The 14,257-nt window shown below is 38.2% G+C and overlaps 1 protein-coding gene across 1 annotated transcript in view; it reads right to left on the bottom strand.

Moving 5' to 3' along the window:
- The window catches only part of ttn.2 (titin, tandem duplicate 2), a 170,151-nt gene that overhangs the window by 148,364 nt on the left and 7,530 nt on the right, over positions 1-14,257 (bottom strand). Inside the window, exons 7-31 of the mRNA XM_016445616.1 lie at positions 11,808-12,063; positions 10,354-10,581; positions 10,146-10,259; positions 9,013-9,252; positions 8,631-8,696; positions 8,282-8,540; positions 7,716-7,764; positions 7,385-7,597; positions 7,159-7,301; positions 6,884-7,065; positions 6,483-6,713; positions 6,159-6,397; positions 5,822-6,063; positions 5,377-5,541; positions 5,117-5,285; positions 3,346-5,036; positions 2,970-3,251; positions 2,621-2,887; positions 2,218-2,490; positions 1,870-2,133; positions 1,503-1,763; positions 1,162-1,422; positions 802-1,065; positions 453-713; positions 107-367 (exon numbers count right to left, since the gene is read on the bottom strand). Of these exons, the coding sequence (XP_016301102.1) occupies positions 107-367; positions 453-713; positions 802-1,065; positions 1,162-1,422; positions 1,503-1,763; positions 1,870-2,133; positions 2,218-2,490; positions 2,621-2,887; positions 2,970-3,251; positions 3,346-5,036; positions 5,117-5,285; positions 5,377-5,541; positions 5,822-6,063; positions 6,159-6,397; positions 6,483-6,713; positions 6,884-7,065; positions 7,159-7,301; positions 7,385-7,597; positions 7,716-7,764; positions 8,282-8,540; positions 8,631-8,696; positions 9,013-9,252; positions 10,146-10,259; positions 10,354-10,581; positions 11,808-12,063 (6,881 nt within the window). The remainder of the gene's footprint in view (positions 1-106; positions 368-452; positions 714-801; positions 1,066-1,161; positions 1,423-1,502; positions 1,764-1,869; positions 2,134-2,217; positions 2,491-2,620; positions 2,888-2,969; positions 3,252-3,345; positions 5,037-5,116; positions 5,286-5,376; positions 5,542-5,821; positions 6,064-6,158; positions 6,398-6,482; positions 6,714-6,883; positions 7,066-7,158; positions 7,302-7,384; positions 7,598-7,715; positions 7,765-8,281; positions 8,541-8,630; positions 8,697-9,012; positions 9,253-10,145; positions 10,260-10,353; positions 10,582-11,807; positions 12,064-14,257) is intronic.

Genomic DNA, 14,257 nt, shown 5'->3' with positions numbered 1-14,257 from the left:
TTGACTGAATTCTGAATTTTTTTTGCCATTTTAGCTTCTTTTGAATTATTAAATGCATGTCTGGTGAGCACTTAAGCATTAGCAAATAACATGAAAAATAACTTACGGTTAACTGTCAGGGTGGCAGAGACTTTGTCATTTCCACATACAAAAGTGTATTCTGCAGAATCATCTCTGCTGGTATTCATGATCTTCAGCTGATGCAGTTTGCCCTGCACCACAATCCTGAACTTCTCACTCATCTCAATCTCAACTCCATTTTTCAGCCAGGTGGATGGAACATTGAAATGTGAAACTTCACATTCAAACGTGGCCACATGGGTCTCTGGAACCTCAATGTTCTTCAGGGGCTTTGTGACTCTCAAAGCTGAAATAGTCATTATATGGACTTAGCAGTGTATTTTAGACACTAGACAAGTTTTGGTAGGGGACATCTTTAAATTGATACTTACATTCAACATGTAAATATGCGCTGCATTGTAAATGTCCAACTACAGCTGTGTACTCTCCATCACTGCTTTCATCAACTTTCTGAATGACCAGCTTATGTGCTTTTCTTTCAGACATTATTTGAACATTGGCACTCGGTTTCAGCTCTTGGTTTTTGAACATCCATTGAACAGGTATGTTATCATGGGATAAACTCAGCTCAAAAGAGGCAGTTCCATTGACCAGGGAAGTCACATCTTTCGGCTTTTTCACAATCTTAACAGCTGCAATAGAATGAATTTGCATATTAGAGTTTTTTTTTATTTTTATTAAAGGCAAATTGTCTTTGATTTTGGCAAATAATAAACTTACTTTCAACATTCAGTCTGGCATTAGCAGAGAGTTTTCCCAGTTTAAATCCATAGACTGATTCATCTTGGGAGTTGCAGTTCTTGATCATTAAGGTGTGAACCAATCCATCTACTGTTATCTCATATTTGTCACTAGGGACAATTTCTATTCCATTCATGATCCACTGGGATCCTTTCACATCTAAATGAGTCAGTTCAAGACTAAACACTGCCTCTTGGGTTTCGGTGACTGTTTGGTTCTTCAATGTTTTCTTGATCTTCACAGCTGTGGAAGACACATTTGCAATCAGTTGCACACAAAGGAAAAATATGTTCAGTATGGAAAAGGAATTCTGCCTTCAAAACATGGTAGTAAAACTACCTTCAACCCTTAAGTTGGCAGATGTCTTGGAGTTTGCCACTTGGTAGGTGTACTCCCCAATATCTTGTGGTCTTGTGATAACAAAGACAAGTCGGCGGACTGCACCTATATCCTCACTTCTGACATTGTCACTAAAGTTAACAGAGTGGCCATCCTTAAGCCACTTTCCTTCAGAGGTGGGGTTGGCAACCTCACACTCCAGAACAGCAGTTTGGGATTCTGCTACAGTCACATCATGGAGTGGTCTGTTTATAGCTCCACCTAGTGTAAGAAAATCATAACCGTGAGGCAATATCTGTGCATCAACTTGACAGATATTTGACAAATGACAAAAATCATACCTGATACAGTTAGTTTTGCACTGGATGTCTTTTCGCCTGCTGCAAATGTATACTGGCCCTCTTCATCCTTCATAGCGTTGATGATGGTCAGGCTATAGTGCTTCCCTTTGGACTCAATTTTGTATTTGGGTCCAGCCTTGAGAGGCTGATTCTTGAAGGTCCAATAGGCATCTATACCAGTGTGGGATAATTCTACTTCAAAGGTGACATTCTGAGTTTCAGTGCACACACAGTCCTGCATGTGCTTGACGATGCTGACCTCTGTATGACATAAATATGCTCATTAAAAATGGAAACCCATAAAACTTAACTTTAAGCAAACACTAAAAAAAAGGTGTTATATTGGTTCAATAACAGAAATACTCACTCTCAATAGTAAGTTTACAAGCTGTTTCCACTCTGCCGACAACCATCTTATAGTGTCCTTCATCAGAAGCAAAGGACCTATTCAAAACTAGTCTCTGTTTGGTTCCTTTGGCAACCATCTGGATTCTCTCACTAGCCACAAGGAGCTTGTCATTTTGGTACCATTTCACAGAAGCAACATCAGAGGCAGAGATTTTAGCTTCTAGTACTGCCTTCGTACCCTCTATAGAACGGACATCCTTTAGCGGTGATATGATTTCAATTGCTGTAAAGAGGGAAAAAAAGATAAGTTACATTTCTGCATTCTCTTGCGGTATTTCAGTTTTTTAAAGTTCAAAAACCAACTTACTTTGGACAGTAAGTTTTCCGGTTGTAGAAATGTTTTGAATAGGAACAACAAATGAGTAGATTCCTGCATCATCCCTGTTGACATTTTCAACCAGAAGTTTGTGGACAAGTTTGTCAATGACAATGTGAATTCTGTCTGTGGCAGAGATGGGCTGGCCATTTTTCATCCATGTTCCCTCCACATTTTCCTGAGAGAATCGCACCTCCAGCTGGGCAATATCACCCTCACAAATTGTCAGATCAGAGAGGCCTTGCATCAGAGTTACAGGACGCACTGAAATAAAATAAAATTATACAGTTGTTTACATAAAATCTTTAATGAAGTTCCTAATTTACTGGAAAATACTCCAACACTACAAATTATATTCATAATATTATATAAATTATATTAAAATTCTACGTACATTTCATCTTCAGTGTGGCACTTGTCTTCAGATCACCCACTTTAAAAGTGTATTTGCCTTGGTCCTCCTTCCTAACGTCTTTTACAGACAGGGAGTGTCGGCCACGACGAGAGGATACAACATATTTAAGGCTTGGCGTAACTTCTTTATTCTCAAAGTACCAGGTGCCTTCAGCATCTTCACGGGACAGCTCACATTCAAACTCTCCAGAGTATGTCTCAGGCACTTCAACGCTCTCCAGATTTTTAATAATTTCCAATGGTGCACCTGTAAAACAAATTAGACGTTTGACCAAAAATTCAAAGATGTAAATGTGAAATAAAAAAGCAACAGCTGAGTGTAAGCTAACCTTCAACATGGAGTTTGGCAGAAGTTCTTATGTGGTCATCATCAACTAAAGCACAAGTGTACTCTGCATCATCTTGCATGTCGATTATCAGCACAGATAGGAAGTGCACCTTTCTGTCAGAGTGCATCCTGTATTTGTCTCCGGAGAAAATTTCGGCATTGTTCTTCATCCATTTGACTTTGACAAATGGCTCGTTTGTCTCACATTCAAAGGTTACCATTGTGTCTTTCTCTTTAGCATAGGCATCCTCCAGTGTCTGGGTAAAAGATATAAGCTGCTTGGCTGCAAAAACCCGAAGAGAATTTAATAGATAAAGTAACTCAAAATCAAACAATGATCATAAGAGTAACACTGATATATAAATGACAATACATACCTTGCACCAACAAGAAAGCATGGCTTGAGGCCTCACCAGCAATGTTAATGGCTTTGACCATGATACTAGCAGAGTCCTCAGCTGAGACATCTCTGATTACTAATTCACAGACATGGTCCTCGGGCCAATACCAATAAATACGATCTGACTTCTCAAGTAAAATGCCATTTTTGAACCACTGGCACTCTGGATCTGGTTTACCAACAACCCTACAACGGAAGCGAACTTCATCAGACAGAGACACTGTCTGGCTCTGAATTCTTTCCAAGATCTTTGGAGCCTCCATGCTGGGAGAGAGTGTAATTTTCTCAGGTCTGATTGTAGGAATTTTAAGTTTGCCTTCCTCCTCCTCTTTCTTCTTTTCTGACTCAGACAACTCTTTGGTCCAGTGCAGAAGTTCTTCTTTTCTCTTCTTTAGCATTCCTTCATAAGCTTCATCCTTTTTGCGAGACTTCATCTCAACTGAGGATATGGCTTCATAATAGCCCTCTTCAGTCCTGCGTTTAAATTTGCTTCGCAGCTCTTCTGTCTCTTCTGTGGATTTTTCATGAACAACTCTCTCAGCCTTCCTCAGTCTGACAACTTCTTTTGCTTGTGAAGCCTCTGTGGGTTTATCTACCTTCACAACATCGAAAGATACTCTGCCAGGTTCAGGGCCAGATGCCTCTGGAGCCTTCTCAGGAGCACGGCGCAAAATTGACCGGAAGTCTTCCTTCTGTTGGATTTCAAGCTTGACAGTGTGCTCAGCTGTACCCTCTGGGTTCTCAGCCAATACTTTGACTTCTCCAGAATCATACGACTTACAGTCAGTGATTTCCATATAGTGAATGCCATCATAGTGTAGTCTGAATCGTTTGCTCTTTCGAATGAGCTGTCCATTTAGGTACCAGTTGACTTTGGGAGTGGGGTAACCAGTCACTCTACAACGATATTTGGCTGTTTCACTCTCGAATACTTTTATGGGTTCTGGGAGCAAGACAATCTCTGGCTTGGTCTTCTCTGTCATGTCATCTCCAGTTACTCCTGAGGGTGCGCCCTCATGGGCAATTCGCTCTATTTCATCCATTCTGTGCATTTTACCTTCTGGCAACTGACTATCCTCCACTAGACCCTTTTCGTCCTTCACAATTAGTGTAGCCGAGGTCTGGTCAGCACCAAATTTGTTGGTAGCTCTGCAAGTAATGATGCCACTATCTCTGGAATAAGCAACTTCATAATCAAGACTGCAATAGCCAAACTCATTGATCATACGCAGTCTGTTAGCAGCTTCCAGTGGCTTGCCATCATGCAGCCACTCAACAACCATAGTTGGGTCACCAATAGGGGTCAGTCTGCACTCAAAGTGCACAGGTCCAAATCGCTTCAGCCTGACTGAAGTAAGCTTCTTTTTAAAGTGTGGCTTCTGTTGCTTTTCCTTGTCATAGAGGTCACCCTCTTCCCACTGTTCCTGACCATAGCGAAGATGCAGTGGTTCAATTTCTGGTGGAGCAACGTCCTTTGCCTTATATGTTCCTTTGGGAATGATGAGTCTTCTTTCTGGTTCAGGTTCGGTGAACTCAACCTCTACATTGACTCTGCAGCGAGTGGTATCTCTGCCAGCTTTGTTAATGGCTGTGGCTGTGTACCACGCACTGTCAGAGCCAGCAGTCTGAGGAATCTGGAAATGTGCCTGTCCTTTGGTACCCTCAATTCTGCAATACAAATTTTGGATTTAACAGATTAGTACCACAAAGAGACCATAATTAAACAATTTGAAAAGCAAGTCACTTACTTGATGTGAGGGTATTTATGAGGAGAGATGATGTCACTGTTTTTCAGCCAGACAATGTCAGGGAGGGGGTTTCCAATGGCTTTTACTGCCAACTCAACCAAACTTCCTTCCTTAACACTGATATTCTTTAGCTTTTCAATGAACTGGGGTCGGACCAAATTTTCCTTTGCTGTAATATGTAAGCCATGAGTTTACACAATCTCCCACACCCACCAAATCTAGACCTAACATAGTTTTTAGAACAAAAACAAATGGTTCACCTTCTACAGTGAGAGTCATAGATGCTGTAGTCTTTCCAGCTCTGTTCTGAGCAACAACTGTCCACTCTCCGGAGTCCTGAGGCATGGCAGGAACCACAATCATTGACTGAGTACCATCCTCCTTTACCACAATCTTGTGGGTGTAGTCATTGACCACTTGTTGTCCTTTGGTAAAGATAATTAAAAACAATAAATGTTTCTGTTCCATTTTCAACAAGCAAGAAATAAATCAAATATGCAAACAAAAAAAACACTCTGATGCATTTTGTTCAGGATTCTTTGACAAACTTCAAATTTTATTTAAAATACAAATCTTTTGTAATGTTAGAAATGTTGTTACTGTCAATTTTGACCAAATTAACACATCCTTGCTCAATAAAAGTATTAATTTCTTTAAAAATATATATTTTTTTGAACAGTACTGTAGTTTAAAAAAAACACTTACCATTGTGGAACCAGTAAGTGTCGGGCATAGGTCTTCCAACTACTTTTAAGTCAAACCTTGCAGTCTGTCCTTCAGAACACCTGAAGGATGATGGCTTCTGTACAAAGACAGGCTTATATAGCCTCTCCAGTTGACTCTCATCAGTGTCATCAAGTCTACGAGCAGGAGAACGGCTAACAGAGCGAGCAGGGGAACGGCCAGGGGAGTAACTAGTTGAGCGAGCAGACATTGGAGATGTAGACCTAAAACATTAGAAGGGTAAATGTGGACAACATTACATTATATCTAGTCATAACAGCGAATAAAGATGAAGCTTAGTAAGGAAAAGGCAACTCACTGGACTCTCCTCACAGCTTCGGCCTGTGGGTAGTAAGGCTGAGCAGCTGCTGTGGACTCCACATAGAGCTTTCCAGAACTGACAGCATTACCCTTCATATTGCTAGCAAATGCAGTATAGATGCCCTCATCTTCTGGCAACACCACAGGTAGGCGCAGACTAGCTCTACCATCTTGTAGAACCTCCATCTGATAGCGGCCTCCATGCTTAATGCGCTTACCGTCTTTATACCAGGCAATCTATTTAACACAAATGACGTAAAATTACTTATATATATTGTGCTGTGATGAGAATACCGTTTATCAATAGAATTAGCACCCTTACCTTTGGTGATGGTGTTCCTTCCATCTTGCAATGGAAAGTAACACCCGTTCCTTCCAGAATTCTGTAGCTTTTGACTGGAGTGCTAAATGAGGATCCGACAGCCTCATGCTCAGCAACATTCATGACCATCTCCTCACCATCCTCAATCACCAGTTCTCGGTAAGTTATTTTAAGGATGCGGATTTCAATCTCTTGGATTATTTTTCGTTCAATTGCAGATATTTGAAATTCCTGAAAATAACAAAATGTATATATATGAGATCCATATGTAATTTCATTTTATTAAATTACATTTTTAGAGGCATTTCTTAGTAAGCAAACTGAAAGTACATTTTTTTTTATTTGATTTATGATCTCATTCAAAAATGATTAAAATAACTTTTCCCACATAAATTCATTACCGTCTCTGAGATGAAGGACTGCATCATCTGTGTTTGCTGAGCCATCCTCCTTTGCATCATCTCTTTTTCATATTCGCTTACAACTACAGGGGGCACATCTGCCACTTTGGGCTCCTGCACTACTGTCGTCACTTCCGTTACATATGTCACATCCAGTTTCTTCATATAGACTTCAAACTCCTCTGTAAAATCATAATGGCATGTTGATTCTTCTGTTCAAAACTTTTTTTTTTATGTGGAAATCACAGTTAATAATTACTTTATTCACAACTAACCTTCTTCAAGAAGGCTCGTGGAAGCAGACACCTCTCCATGTTGGTTCTTGGCAAAGATGGTGTATTCTCCAGCATCATCAGCAAATGTCATAGAAATTTCCAACTTACATGCCCCTGTATCCTTGTTATAGCTAACTCTATATCTGTTCAATTACAAGGAAAGTATTAGCTTTCTGTTTTACTGTGTAGAGACCAACCAGATTCAAACTGTACTGAAAATCTATACCTGTATCCAGTAGTGAGTGGAACTCCACTCTTCTTCCAGTAAATATGGGGCTTAGGGCTTCCTCCGATCTGGCACTCAAAGACAACACTGCCCCCCTCGACCAGCTTCTGAACCACTGGCTTCTTCACAAAGAAAGGAGCAGCAGGTGCTCCAGTTTCCACAGAGACCGCACTTATTTCAGAAATGGTCTCCTCTTTGGCTTCAATGACAGTCCTTGTTTAAAACACACACACAAAATAATTACAACAATTATTAAAGTGTGCTATGCATCAGTTCTACTTTTTTTACTAGTTAAGGTGCAAGAGTCCTTGCTCTTGCCATTATAACTTACTGTTTCTCCTGTACAGTAATGTCCTCTCTGCTCTCAATCTCCTCAGACACTGTAAAAAAAAAAGATAAGATAAATGGTTTTTGTTGTTGTTGCTGTTTTTTAAAAAAATGGTTAAGGTATGGAGGGATATCCAGCATTTTTTGTTTGTTTATTCTCTTTTATTATAAGATTTTAATAGTATGCAAAATATAGGAAACTAATAGCACACTATGTGATCTAAACCTCAACATCCCCCCAGTCCCATTTTACCAAAATCCTACCCCTTTACCTAGGTCAATTCTATGAAAAGTACGTAAATAAATAAATAAATAAATAACTATATAAATAAACAAAATAAACATACAATAAATTATCCCGTGTTTTATGCTTTTTGTGCTTCTTTCAACTTTCAATTTCAACTTTGGGGTGTGTTTGCAATATTTCTGTGAACTGAATCTTATTTGTGGTTTTGTTTTAAAACATTTTGTAACATATTTTATAGCTTTATTACATACATACACTTAAAATAAGCAGTGCCGCAAAATAAATTTAATTAGAATTAAAAATAAAATAATTTCAAGGTTTACCTTTGACAAGCAGGTAGCATGAGGTGCTAATAGTTCCTGCCTCACTGGTAGCAGTGCAAGTGAAGCGGCCACTGTCTTCAGCAAAGGCCTCACGGATCACCAAGCGGGCATAGCTGTTTTCATAAGTGATCTGGAAGTCAATGGAGTGCTCAATTCTGTAATCCTCTCTGAACCACATAATGGCTGGGGTAGGGTGGCCTGAAATCTGGCACTCCAGAGTGATAGACTCTCCCTCTGTGACAGTCACATTCTTCAAACCCTAATGAACAAGACACCAATTTGTATTTAGTGATTCTTCAAGGGATTCTAAAAATCAGAAATTAATTAAAATGCTAATAAAAACACTTACTGCCATCAACGTAGGGGGCACTACAGGCTCTTTGATAGCTGAGGGGATCGCTGCAGTCTCAACAACCTGCAGGAAAAATTCAACATTTACCGAGTGACTCCGGCACACAATTATTTTGTTAGCGAATTGGCACAAATTATGTTAAAAAGAAAGAGCTTGTCTGAGTACGAAAAAAAAAATTAAATCTGATAAAGATTAGGAGGAGATGATGAGAAGAAATCCTCTGTATATCAGATGAGATCTGTAAGGAAAATGGTTAGGCCTTGAGGAATCTTTCAGTAAGTGATAATCCAAACACACAAGACTCTATATGATGAAGAATAACCAGTGATATTAAGGCAAATGTTAGCTTTACAAGTGGAAAACACGCCAAACTACAAACCTTTGTGTCCCATTCTTCCCCAGCAAATGAAACGCCTATCTTTCTGTGTAACTCTGTTTCAAAATGAGCCTGATATCTCTCTGCAGTGTCTCTAAAAGGAGGAGGAGTCGGCTCTGGGGTCACACGAGTCTCCACAATCTTATGTGTTGGAGGCTTGACAGGCTTGATGATCTTTTGAGCTGCAGTTGTTGAGGATAACCCTTTTTGTAGTGTGGCAATAGCAGAACCTGCTATTGAAACCTGACCAACCCAAGAAGAGCAACATTACCACAGAATACCACAAAAACGATCACGTTTGTTTAGCCACACAGAGGGGAAGAGTCACGGAACCTTTTTTAGAAGGATGGTAGGAAAAATTAATTTGTTAGGAATTTCAGATAACTCATACTTGATGGATTAATAACTTGATGGTTTAATAAGAGGTTGATGGACAAACTAATGGACGGACGTTATGGTGAGAGTTATTATGAAGCTTAAATGTGAGGTATTGAGGGTGGGTTTTTTTTGTTTATATTGGTCTGTATAGGTGGCACTTGTTAAAGGATAGGGCTAAAATGTTAAAATAAAATCTAAAACATAAAGTGACACCAAAAATTCTGAGACCACTAGTGAAAATGCACATATTTTGCATTGCATATAATTAAATACAAAACTTAAATGTACTTTAATTTTCAAAAGTACCAAAAGTATTTGGTATGTCCCCCTTTTGCTATAATGACAGCAGCAGTCAGCTGCATGAACTCCAAAAGTATGAAAAGCATAATAGCACAAATGGCATAAATTTAGCTTATTTGACCAATTACATAACAGTGAAAAATATTCCAAAATCCTCAAACTTTGATAAAATTACTAATATCCCAAATTTTCATAGTGGTCTCAGACTTTTGGAACCGACTGTGCATAAATCTACTGTTGAATTCTAAAAACCGTGTTTCAGGCAAGCAGGATTTCAAGATATTTTAATTCAAGATTTAAATTGAATGAAAACAAATTTCAGATTTATTTCATATGGTTTATGCAAATTTATGTTCTATCAGTTTTCTCTCTCATTACCCTCTTTCCTAAATATCTAAAAATTAATGTAACTTAGAGAAGGGGGATTTCACTGCTTGCCTGTAATCACCAAATCTTACCTCATAGCTATGATCTGGTTTTGGTACAGTAACTTTTGATACTGTGAAATGTGGAACTGGGGATGGTGCAAGGTCAGTCTCCACCTTGGAGCTAACCTCAGTAGTTCTTTGAATCTATTACAAATCAACAGAGGATATTTGAATGCAAATACACTAAAAAAAAAAAATAATAATTTTCACGTTTCAGGTTCTGTTAAATGCTTCTAACCTGGGTGACATGTACACTCTTCTCGGTAGTAGAAGTTGGCATTTCAGTGGGAATTAGCAACAGCTCCTTTTTACTTGTGACCTGTTGCTTAGTTGCTAGCATTTCCTGGTGTCTTAAGTCAGCCTCTTCTTCCAACTGAGCCCCTTCAGCATGCGTGGGCTTTCGTATACGTGCATGATCAACAGCAGCAAGCACAGTGGCCACGGCTTCTGCTTTTTTCCCATCACCCTGGCAAGAGCAATCACTGATCAATATCTAGAACACATGTATAGGCAGAAACTATTCTCATCTAAAAATACACAGCTTGAATATACTGAAAACAAAAGCGTGGGACGAAAGCTGGAAAATACACCATCCAGTGGAGTTGTCTACTAAATGTTAGCGTTGAAAAGTGTTGAAAAAGAGATCCATCGATTCAAGGGTAACATTTACATAGATTGCATTTAAAATCCACCCAAAGAATAACATTTATATTCCTCTAACTCTATTTTTAGATGCTTTTTATGCATTTAAAATAAAACCGTCCACTGCTTTAAAAAGATTTAGAAAAGACAAAGCATTGTCTTCATTATCATTTTTGTTGTCGTCGTTGACAATGTTAAAGTCAATAGAATCAATCAATCAACCTATCCAGGACTTTAAATGCAACCTTTCAAATGTTGCCCTTAAACATAAAAAATAAAAGGTGCTCCCTGAAAAACAAAGTGAAGTGAATGGAAAACAGGATAGAAGGCATTAGAAGTGTGGCCAACTGAAATATTATTCTCCTAGATTCTACCTCTGTAGTTGATGAGATCTCTTCCAAGGATCTCTCACTAGTGGCTGAAACATCAATATTGATTTTATGAGTTGTTACAGTTGTGAAGGATTCCTCTTGGATTTCCTTGCATGATATCTATGAACATGTGGAAAGAAATATCTAAATTGTTGTCTAAATGTACAAAAAATTGTTTACATTTGGATAGGTAGGTAAGGATGAAGTAATGGCTTGAAAAAAATTAGCTAGTAAAATCTGTTATTGTCATCCTATAAAAATCTTTGTGGAGTCAGTGGGAAAAATGGGAGAATGAGATTTAGATGGGTGACAACCACAGCACTATCAAACTACCTGCTCATTTTGAGACGTAATGTGTACTGCAGTTATGGCAGTTTCAACATTGGGCTGTTCTAGAGAGCAACTGAGCGGCCCACGACTACGAGCCTGGTCCACTGCCGCCACCACAGTGGCAACAGCAATACTTTTCTCATCCATGTTTTGCTGCTCCTTTTTTACATGCAAGTAGAATTGCAATTGCAAGATATCGTTAGAGTACATCACAAGCATTTTCACTGATAAAATAAACATTTACATGAGATAAACACTTGCGGAAAAGGAAGTGGTGGCACCACTGAATAAGTCGTTTGTAACATGCAGAAAGATTGAAAGCAAGTTTGCCTAATGGGAAATTCTTTACCTCTTTGACAGCACCAACTTGTTGCTGAACAGCAACAGAGCCTTCCCAACGCTGTTCCATTTGGACATGGGTAGAGGTTGTCTGGACTTGTTTTGCTCCAGCAATCATGCGGGTATAGCTGGCTTCTGAAACATACCCCGCCTGTTTCCACGGGGGCAGAACCTCAGAGGCCTGCGTGACCTGCTTGCGGGTCATCACAGGGGATTTGACTGGTCTGATTGGGGAAACAGACAGTCTGGTAGATGGAGACACAGCTCTGAAATGAAATGGAAAAATATGTTATGAGATGATAAATCGCAAACCATAGCCTTAGCATTAATGAGTGTTGGGTAAATGATATACAACTTATTCCCATTTAAAAGCATTCAGGAAAAAAACCACACAATTTTATATGATTATTTACAATTGACAATTGTTAAACGTGAAAGGGATAATTCACCCAAAAATGAAAATTCTGTCATTAATTACTCACCCTCATGTCATTCCAAACCCGTAAGACCTTCATTCATCTTCGGAACACAAATGTAGATATTTTTGATGAAATCAGAGAGCTTTCTCACCCTGTATTGACAGCCATGTTACCATGTTACCACATTACCATGTTCAAGGCCCAGAGACGTAGTAACGACATCGTTAAAATAGTCGATGTGACATCAGCGGTTCAAGTAATTTTATGAAGCTGCGAGAATACTTTTTGTGCGCAAAGAAAACAAAAATAACGACTTTATTCAACGATTTCTTTTCTTCTGGGTTAGTCTCTGCCGCCATTCACGAGATTACCATGACGCATGCGTGAGCATTACTCTCTGCTCGTAAACAAGGCACAGCACATGCGTGTTCTACGTCAGAACGCCGGCTCCTGCGTCAGCAGTACCACACCACACACATTTTACACAAAATTTACCCTGTCAAGGAGTTGCTTGAACATTTCAATTTGAATATTGAAAACTTATGTGAATTTTGTAGCAATGCCAAATAATCTGTGACTCGTCTTTTATGATTGTATATATTCAAACATGTTTTGGCTGGATGTTTCTAATTTAATTTCTAGGTTGTTTGGAACATGTATACAAATTGATCTGTATGATGTCGTTTTTAATTTTTTTGTACAGGACAATGTTGATTCCAAAAGTACGATGTGCTTCCTTATACAACTTTTTATTTTACTTGGAAAATATCACATTCATGTGAAAAAATTGATTAAAGCTAAGCTAAGAAAAAAAATTGCAAAAACTGCAATGTTTTTGGTTTTATGTCAACGGGAAACGACTGACTGACTACACAGCTTAATGCTCATTGGTTCAGACAACTGTGATGCTGGGTTCTCTTCTAAAATATTTTAATTTTTATCTGATTTCATGTGATTATGTGATACATGATATACAGTATTATATTTGTTTTAACTGTATAAATTTGCAGTTTAAATAATATTCATGAAAAAGTAATGAAATTAAAAAAATACATAAATCCATTATTCAGCAAAAAAGAATGGAATAAATAAAAACACAAGTTGTTGGAATGTATGTATAAGGTGTCAATTATAAGTACTGTGTTAAAGCTTATAATAGCACCAATTGAATCAACACAAACAACATTTCTGAGGAAAAATATTAACTATAAGTAAGCTTACACTTATTCTAAGTTAGATCCACTATTGTATGCTGTTGCCGTATGGCAACATATCATAAAGTACCTTAAAATAATATTTTTTTTCCACATTTTTTTTTTACAGCACTTCAAGTAAAGCCATTCTTAGAAAAGAAAAAGATTTAAATATTTTTTTCTATAGACCAATTTGAAAAAAGTCTCAAAAGGGGCGGGGAAGTCGCTAAATCTAGCTACAAAGTAGCTAAATTGGCAACACTGCCGCCTACTCTCGCCTTCATTTCAGGCGAGGCGAGGCGCATATCAAACAAGCCTAATATAAGTGCTGCAGCATAATTTGCCAAATGTTCCGCCCCTTCTTCCCCCTCATTGGAGAAAAATCACGTTCAAAAAAGGCGCTTGGGATGACTTTCTTTTAGCCTAATAATTTTACATTTTTACAATGTTTTTGTAATGTATTAATTATCACGGGATGTAATAAAAAACAATTAGTCCTATACTAATACTAAGAGTAAATATGGTTCGAATAGCCTATATTTTAGTAGGCAATAAATATGTGGCTATGTTACAGCTCCCCTTTGAAGCTCTTGTGTTTTTCTCCTTTTCCATCTCTCCAATCCTATTCTGCTCACAGGTGACTGGAGATGAGTTTTATTCCCGCTCTGTTGCCGATTGCTGAATTTTGTTAAATAACTTATGTTTTTGCTTTTCAGATAAAAGGGTAGTTTCAGTTTAATATGTTGCAGGCTCATTTATTGGTAATAAATAATTGATAATAAATAATATTGATGATAATAATAAATCATCACAAAATATTGGGCTTGTTTTGGGCTTGTTTTTGAAGC

Source organism: Sinocyclocheilus anshuiensis, unplaced genomic scaffold, assembly GCF_001515605.1.
Source record: "Sinocyclocheilus anshuiensis isolate Anshui unplaced genomic scaffold, SAMN03320099.WGS_v1.1 scaffold179, whole genome shotgun sequence".
NCBI lineage: Eukaryota > Metazoa > Chordata > Actinopteri > Cypriniformes > Cyprinidae > Sinocyclocheilus > Sinocyclocheilus anshuiensis.
This window is presented reverse-complemented; position numbering and strand designations above follow the sequence as displayed.